The 8,495-nt window shown below is 64.8% G+C and overlaps 2 protein-coding genes across 17 annotated transcripts in view; one reads left to right on the forward strand and one right to left on the reverse strand.

The window, feature by feature from the left end:
- NPRL3 (NPR3 like, GATOR1 complex subunit) overlaps positions 1 to 1,045 on the forward strand; it is a 33,193-nt gene extending 32,148 nt beyond the window's left edge. For all 16 annotated transcript variants that reach the window (XR_015154954.1, XR_015154953.1, XR_015154951.1 and 13 more), the window contains one exon: positions 340 to 1,045. Coding sequence is in view for 8 of the 16 variants with exons in the window: in XM_086376711.1 (XP_086232837.1) it covers positions 340 to 505 (166 nt within the window). In the remaining 8 variants the exon portion in view is untranslated. The remainder of the gene's footprint in view (positions 1 to 339) is intronic.
- Positions 989 to 8,005, reverse strand: MPG (N-methylpurine DNA glycosylase). The gene is made up of 4 exons (XM_086376721.1): positions 7,906 to 8,005; positions 5,791 to 6,024; positions 3,455 to 3,659; positions 989 to 1,431 (listed from the first exon to the last, which is right to left on the reverse strand). The coding sequence occupies exons 2-4, from the start codon at positions 6,010 to 6,012 to the stop codon at positions 1,025 to 1,027; spliced, it is 834 nt and encodes a 277-aa protein (XP_086232847.1). The 5' UTR covers positions 6,013 to 6,024; positions 7,906 to 8,005; the 3' UTR covers positions 989 to 1,024.
- Positions 8,006 to 8,495: the final 490 nt, after the last annotated feature.

An 8,495-nucleotide genomic window follows, 5' to 3' on the forward strand; every position in this document is an offset into this window, starting at 1 on the left:
GCTGCTCGTCACGTCATCCTCGAGGGCTGAGCAGGGATCGTCCCAGGACCCTTGGTCTGGGGGCGGGGTGGGGCCTGAGGTCTGCACATCTGGGTGAGAGACTTGTCACCCCCAGCCCAGACCTGGGGGCACTGGGCACATGGTGTTCCGGGAGCATCAGGTTGTCGGGGCCAAGCCTCCAAGCCAGACTCCCCCGAGCTGCAGTGGCACGGAGGGCCGAAGCTACGGCTGCCCGTGCGCCCCCCTCTGCCGAAGGGCTGTGGTGGGAGCGGGTCCCGCGGGCTGTCTCAACCCCACGCCGTAGCTGTCCTCACGCCCTCCCACCCCCACCCCCGGCAGGCTCCTGCACTACTTCCGCGGCCGCCACCACCTGGAGGAGATCATGTACAATGAGAATACACGGCGCTCCCAGCTGCTGGCGCTCGTGGACAAGTTCCGCAGCGTCCTGGTGGTGACCACCCACGAGGACCCGGTCATCGCCGTCTTCCAGGCCCTGCTCACGTGAGCTGGGTGGGGGCACTGCCTCTCACCCCCTGCTCCCTCCCACTGCGGGGCCTTGCTCTCCTCATCTTCGTCTTCAGGACAGCCTCAGGGGCCCTGGGCTGCGAAGGTGAGGCTCGTGGTAGGGGCGCGACCAGCACGCGGGCCTCTTGAGGGCTGCATGCCTCCCACACGATTCTGCCCGTGTCCCTCGCCGCCCTGTCTGGCCCAGCACTGCCTGCCTGCGGGCACCTCCCCAGCCCCACCTTCCTGTGTTGGCCTCTGGAGGCCGTGGCCAAGCAGTCCTCTCTGTGGGCACCCAAGGCACCAGGACCTGGCTCAGGACATCCTGTGGGGAGTCGTTCTGCTTCCCCTGGGAGTGTGTCTGCCGTGGTGCCCCCCACCCAAGCGTGGCTTCAGGCCTGAGAGAAAGTGGGCACGGTGGCCCTGGGTCACCGGAGCAGAGCTGGCTGCCAGGAGGGCTCTGGACAAGGTGCAAAGGACACTCTTCTAGAAACACAGCCTTTATTTCGTTGGTAAACAATTAAAAGTCCTTGTGGGAGCACGCCCTGGCTCCAGTCTGTGTGTCCCGCTCTGCCGCCCTGTCCACCATGCTGACCCAGGGGCTGCCCCGTATGTAGAAGCGCAGGGGCTTCTGGGCCCACTCGCCAGCCTGGCCTATGCCCACACGGGCTGCCGCCACCACGGCTGGCTCACTGGGCTCGGGGGGGCCCTGCTCCAGCCACACAGACTCATCCCTGGCCAGGTCGCGCTGGTCGAAGCTCCTGTCGATGGCCAGGGCCTGGCACAGCTTGGAGGGGCCGTTGCAGAGCTCACGGTCTTTGAGGGCTCGTCCTGCAGCGCCTTTGCGGAGGGCGTGGCGAAGCTGCCGCATGGCCTCCAGGCCCCCCAGGGGCTCCAGCGCTCGGAGCAGGACACACGCCCCGTCCCCTGTGGGAGATGGAGCTTCCAGGCTGTGGTTCTCCTATCCAAGGCCTGACCAGAGCAGCTGGGGACACCTGTGCTCACTCTCTGCCCAGACTCTCTGCCTGCCACCCGTCCTGCTCACCTGTGCCTCCTACGGGCACCTCTAGCCATGTGTCTACCAGCTGGGGAGGCATGGAGCTCCCTGGCTTCCTCTGGTTAGTGTGACTGGCGCTAACTGTAAGGTCGGTAGGCAATGGAAGCCCCAGAGACGGCCCCCCATGGGCATATGCCCATGGTAGCCGCCCCCAGTGTACACAGGGTGCAGGTGAGCCCCACCCTGTGACCCAATGGGGAGAGGTGCCAACATAGCTCCCCACCTCGGGGCCCGCCCTCTCCCCCCACAGTCCAGGCCACTGAGGGAGGGCCGACACCCAGGGCCTGGGATTCCCCAGAGAATACATGCCTGTCCAGAGCCCTTGATCCCCAGCTGAGCACCGGGGTTGCTCTGGGCCCGGAGTCTGCCCCACCTGCTGGGATCTGAGGGGCTCAGCCCGACACGTGGCCAGCCCAGTCCCTCCAGGGCCTTAGCCACACAGGGCTTCCCAACAACACCCAGGAGCCGGCCTCCTGCACAGCCTGCAAGCCTTAACCAGCCACTTTTCAAAGCATTTCAGGATGGCCTGAGGGTGCCCAAGCCTGGGCTCTAGTTCCTCCATGATTCCTGGGCCCTCCCTCACCAGCTGCACAGCTCCCTCTGGTTCCACCAAGCGCGCTGGGTGCCGCCTGCACACAGGTCAGGGGAGCAGCTCACCCCTCCTCTCCGAGGATGCGTGTGAGTACAGCCCCAGCTCTTCCCACTGGGCCTCCCTATCCTCCCCCCTGCCCCCCGCCCCCCACCCGCAGCAGCTGCTCGGTCTCCACCAGGCCTCCACCCCGCAGGCACAGACCGGCCCCGCTGCCCCTCCCTCTCTCCTGGATGATGCTTGGCCCCGGCAGTCTGCACCCTGCAGTTTTCTGCTCCCTTGACTGGGACGTTCCTGGGCATCCTGCTCACATGACCAGAAAGGAACACATTACCTCCCTCATCTGCCCAGTCCAACTGTACCCCCCAAAACACCTTCCCTTCCTCACCAACCGCAGCCCCTTGTCCAAGTCCAGTCTCCCCTCACGAGGGGTTGGTTCTAATGCCAAAGAAAAGCTTGGCCACTGGAAAGTTCTCTGGGAGATAACAGGCCCCTGGGGCGGTCCCTGTCACTCAGTTTCACATAACTGCCTTCTGCGGGGCGGGGTGCAGGGCCAGTCAGGGCTCCTCGCATCCTCCAGCCTGCGGCTCACACTCAGCATCTGCAGCTGTCCACCCTGGGCGATCACAGCTCGCACGTCACTGCAGTTCTCCAGTGTGACCGACAGCCCTGACGTCCCCGAGCCTTCATCTTGGGACGGAGGCTCAGCAGACGGACGCTGGAACTGGCTGGCCAGACTGGGCTAGGGAGACCTACTGCTGGGCGCTTCCTTCCCAGCACAAACACCCAAGAAAACAGAGGTGCCTACCCACGAAGGACCTAGTGGGTCCCCCAGCGAGGGGGAGCTCTAGATCAGCCTCTCTCCATTTGGCACTGCTGACCCTGGGGCCACCATTCTCTGTGGAGTCAGGCGTCCTATGCGTCATGAATGGTGTGCACCCTCCCTGACCCCTACGCAGGGGAAGCCAGGAGCACCCCAGGGCTCTGACGGCCAAGAACATCCAGACACTGCCTCGTGTTCCCCACGGTGGCAGGGTCATCCTGCTGAGACCCCGTGACTGCCCACTGGCGAGGCTCCTGCCTGAGCCCAGAGCACCCCAAATTGATCGCACGGTCGTTTCCCCAGTCAGCCCTCTGAGTCCTCCCGGGCCAGCAGCAGCACCAGCGGCCACCCGGGGGCTCCTGCACCTGCCGCTCGGGGCTCAGGTCGCTCTCTGAGCCACTGGCAGTGCAGCCAGGGTGACGCTGCAGCCTCGCTCCCAAGGCGCCCCTGGCTCAGACACCTGCCCCCCGGTCCTCCTCACCTCGGCTGGAGACGTTCATGCAGAAGTACATGCCGTAGATGAGATATACGTAGAGGGTCCCGGGCTTCATGAACATGCCACGGTTGCGGGGGGTCTGCCGGCCGCCCCTTGAATGGGCAGCTTCATCCTCTGGCCCCAAGTATGCCTCAGTCTCCACGATGCGGCCGCGGAGCTCTGTGCTGTCATCCAGTCTTCGGACCAAGATCTGCTCCGGGGAGGAAAAAGGGGGCTCGTTCCCTGCTGATGGCCCACGGCCTGGACGCCCCTCCCCAGCTTGGGATGTCCCGGGACATCCGCATACAGCCGGGCCCTGCTCAGCGAGTGTCCCGTCCACAGGGCGCAGCCGGCCTGGCTGGGGTGTGTTCAGCACTAGCAAGTCCTCACGCGTCCTCTCATGGGTGCCCTGCCCTCCATGCCCAGTGCCCCCGGACCTGACGCTTAGCCTGAGGCTGAGCGGTGTGAAGGGCACAGGGCCTTGCCCGGGATTCCACGGCCCGTGGAACTCTCCACCCAGACCAACTGCAAAGGGCTGTCATGCTCAGCACCCACGCAGTCAGCTCTGAAAGCAGTAGGACCAGCTGCCCCACAGTACCCCAGCCTGGCCCCCAGCCCTGGGGTGGCAAGCTCCTTGAACTGGGGGTCAGCACAGGCAGTGGGCCGGGGAGTCGGGCCTGGCGCTGGCTGCCTTGGACAACACCCTGGGGCGGGGACTGGGTGCGTTTGGGGTTGGGTCCAGCGAGGGACAGAGGCTGGCTGAGCCCGGCCCTGAGAATGGCTGGCAGGCATGCCCAGTGTCTGCAGCCCCAGGTCTGACTCAATCAGGGTTCATGGTGGAGTATCAGGGACGGCCACCTCCCCAGGACGTCCCCAGCACCTGCCTTGTCCTTAGGCCAGAGCAGTCGAGCAGATGGCCAGGCCACTGCCCCTTAACCCACGGAGCCCACAGTGTCTGGCCAGGATCAGGAAACAGCCTGATGGTTTCTGCGCCGCCATGGGGTGGGCGGAGCCTCCCGCAGCCCTGTGCTCACGGTCTTCTCTCAGACAGCAGGAGTCGGCTGCCCCTCAGCCCATCACAAACATCTCCTGCTTGCTGGTGGGGGTCCTAAGAGGACCCTTCTCAACCCACGAGGGGACAGAGAGTGGTTTGGGCTGTTGTGGCAACCCGTAGCTCCTTGCACTGACCTGCCCGAGGATGAGTGCACGACCCAAGCCTGGTATGGGCTCTACAGAGGACATCCACTGGGAGGGTCTGAGAAAGGTTCTCCTCCTGAAGGAAAGGGGCACACGGGATAAGACCTTCCCTTCTCTGCTGGACACTGCCCTGTCCACCCTCAGGCTCAAATGGGCATGCCGGGAGCCCAGGGGGAGCCTGTGAGGACCTGGGGTCCTCGACGGGACGCTGGACTCACCTGCCCCCATGCCACTTCGTGTGAGGTCATAACCTCTCCTGACTCCACATGCTTTCAGGACCTCCTGGCCCCTGAAGCTCAGAGCATCCTCAGGGGAACAGACTGCTCCCTTCTCGACGAGTGCACACTTTAGATCACGCTCCACTAGCTTACATTTTAGGGTCTGTTCTTGGCACCAGTTTTCAAATAGCCACAGAAACTGAATCTCCTTGGCTATTTTAACCTCACGGTAGGCTCATTAAAGGACACAACGTAGCCACAGAGCCTCCAGGACGACCAGAAAGCCAGGGTTTTGGCACCAGGACTGTAGCCCGATGGTGCTCCAGACAGATGTGGCACATGCTGTGTGCACACCGCCTGGAGCAGACTCCCCGACGGGCGCTGGGCATCCAGCGGCCCCCCCAGGGGTCGGGGCTGCAGGTGCTGCTGGGAAGCGAGCCAGTGGCAAGGAAGAGGCTGTCGCCAGCCCGTGCCGATGCAGGACAGCCTGTGTGCCGTGGGCTCGGCTGCTGTGTGTCTAAGGTGCTACACACACAGACCAACTCCGGCAGGGCAGTGGCTGTGCCAGGGGACAGGGCAGGTGACAGGGCCAGCACGGACCACAGTCCTTGTGAGAAACCCAGGGCCAGCGCTCCCATGCCCCAATGCAAAGTCTGATGCTGCAGCTGCTGCCTCCTCACTCTCACTGCCCAGAGCAGGCAGACACCCCAGCAACCTCGGCATTCTTCTCAGCCAACCCTGCCCCAACCCCTGCCCCAGGCGACTCAGGTGAAGCTCCTCAGGGCAAGTGTGGGCAAAGCGGCTGACTGCGTGAGGACACGCAGGGCCAAGTCAGGGACGTGAGCCCAGCGGGAAGAGGGCTGTGCCCACAGATGCTGCCCGGTGGTGACTCTTCACGCGGAGGCCACGCTGCTACATTTCTATTACCTGTCCGAGAAATGCCCGGGCCAGGGACACTGCGGGCTGGTCGAAAAACGCTGATCCCAGGCGAGCAGGACGGCCCTCTGGGCTTGAGAAATAGATGCTGCGCGTGGGGCCCAGGGTCGCGGGCGGCCCCAGGTGCAGCTCCTTGGGGGAAGGCATCTGGGTCCCGTCCGATGGGTTCTGATGCCGCTTGGCCTCCAACGCTCGCTGCTTTTTCTGCCCCATTGTGCAGGAAAGCTAAAATGGGAAAGGACAAAATCATCTGGGGAGGACAGATGGTTGTTCAGTGAAGTCAGGAGCTCAAGGACTCATTCAACTGCCTGCCTGTCCACCTCCTCATCTGCAAAACGGGGGCAACCAGCTGCAGATGATGCCACACCTGACGTGCTCCGCCCAGGCGGGGACCCGGAGGCCCTAGGAGATGACCGCACATAAAGGCAGTGACAAAGCAGCCACTCTGCCCCATACGCAGCACTTACACAGCTCAGTGGCAGGGGGCTTCAGGGCCTGGGGAGGGGACAGTGGCACCCAGGCCTGGGTCAGGGCTGGTCCCCGCTGACTGCCACTCATCACGGGCTCCCCAAGTGGACTTCTGAGCCCTGGGCACCTGACCCTGACCAGGAACTTTAAGTCAGCTGTGACCCCAGTGGGGCCTTGGCCGAGGAACAGACTGGGGGGTCGAGTCATCCACACCCCTTCCCCAAGTCGGCAGGACTCCCGCTGTGCCTGACCCCTCCTACAAGGGCCCAGAAGGCCTGACACCCCCGTGGGTGAGCACCAGGTTGCTCGTCTCCTTGGCTCAGGACAACCCTGATGAGTCCCCAGCTGTCCTGTGGCTCGTGACTCAGGATGTCAGAATAAGGAGAAGTGAAGCAAAGGTGAGGTCCCAGGAGTGAAGAGGCTCCGCCAAGACCAGCACACCGCCTGCCTCCCAGCTGCTGCCGCAGGGCCGGGGACCTGACCACACACACCCTCAGTCATTCTGGGACCAGCCAGTCTCCCAGGGAAGATGCAGGTGAGCACTGGGGCCTGGACACCCTCCTCAGGGGTCGATTCCAGTGCCTCCCTGGCATGCGACAGACCCATCATCTTTAACGTAAGTGCTGACACTATGTTGTCCGGAGCCACTGGTCAGCTGAGAACAGATGCTGATGTGACCGCGACTGCAGCCTAGCCCATCTTCAGATACCGAGCGTGGGCTCGCGCTCCGGGACGCTGCGGCCCTGCTCCTCAGCCCGGGTGTGGCTCTCGGCCTGCCCAAGGCCCCGGGCTGACTCTGGGTCTCTGCCCTGACCCACCCTGGGGGGTGGGGACTCATACAGCTGCCCCAGGAGTGAGGCTCAGGGAGGCCCTGGTTCAGATCCCCGGGCTGAGGAGTGGGGTGAGCCTGCTGTTGCACCCAAGAGTGCCGGCTGCCCCAGAAAGTGACTTAATGTCTGTGCCTCTGTTTCACCTGCAGAAAGGGAACCAACATCATCACACAGGGTGGTTCTGAGAATAAAATGAGACGCCGGGGAAGTACTCAGCCAGCCTACAGCCAGCCTTCACTAGTGTTAGGAAGAAACACCCTCACCAGAGCGCAGAGCTCTGGGCAAAACCTGGGGAGGGTCTCTTGCCAGGCTGGGTCTCCCCAAGGGGAGGGCAGGGAACAGCCGCCTGGAAGCAGGCGCCCAAGACACCTGCCAGCCCTCCGTCAAAACCTGGGCGAACAGGGTCAGTTACAGAGTGTTTATCCGTCTGGGACACGCACTGGAGGAAGGGCTGTGCGGAAGTAGCGGACGGTCACGTCTGCGGCAGGCGGGCTCCGGGCAGGGGCCGTGTGAGCCGGGCCGTGTGCCCAGCATGTAACCAGGCAACCGGGCTCGGGCTCTCCTTCCTGGAGGCCTCGGGCTGGACCTCGACTCTGCTGGTGGCAAATGGAGCGGCCTAGCGGGTCCGACCCCGCCGGCAGGGCTCATCTAAAGACTGCACACGCAGAGGGGCGGCCCGGGAGCACGTTACTGGCTCCCGCTCAGGGCTCACTGCGGTGGGGCTGAGACTCCGGGGAGGGTCTCAGCCCAAAGCCTGTCCTTCGGCCGTGCGCCCTCGGAGGGACGTGCTCCCGGGGCGCGCACTCACCTGGGCCCCGCGACGCGTAGGCTTCCAGCGGTCCGCCGCGGCTCCGGACACGCCGGCGCGGAGCCCACCCAGGAGCCCACCCGGAAGCACCGCCCGGTCTGGGGGTGGAGCCGGCGCCTGCGCGGAGGAGGGCGGAAGGCCGGCTGCGGGCGGGGGGGCGGAGCGGAGCGGGGCGGGCGCCGGCACGGGTCCGCCTCGGCCGGGGTGGGGGCTGGCCTGGGGACCCGCGTTTCCCGCTGGCGCCCCTGCCTGGCACCCCCACCTCCCATCTTGGACGAAGCCCGCGGCTGCTGGAACGCTTGCAGTGTGAGGGGGAGCAGGCAGCTGGGGTGAAGGGGAGCTCCGGGCTCCTCACCTCTCCCAGTGGCATGCCCCCCCTCTCCGCGCCACACTTGCACCCTGGTCCACCCTCCCCCACGCAGCCCAGCCGCAGAACGCACGCCTCCACCGGCTGGTCTGTCAGACCTCCAAGAGGCCTGGTCTCTTAGGAGCCTTGACTGGGCCCCGGCTGGAGGTGTGGTGGTTTTGGGGTGCACGTGGAGTGCGCCTGAGGGAGGGGGCATGGGAGCCCTGGTCCTTGAGACACGCCT

This window comes from Bos grunniens, chromosome 25 (assembly GCF_055505025.1).
Source record: "Bos grunniens cultivar Pamir isolate PY7600 chromosome 25, Bosgru_T2T1.0, whole genome shotgun sequence".
NCBI classification, from domain to species: domain Eukaryota; kingdom Metazoa; phylum Chordata; class Mammalia; order Artiodactyla; family Bovidae; genus Bos; species Bos grunniens.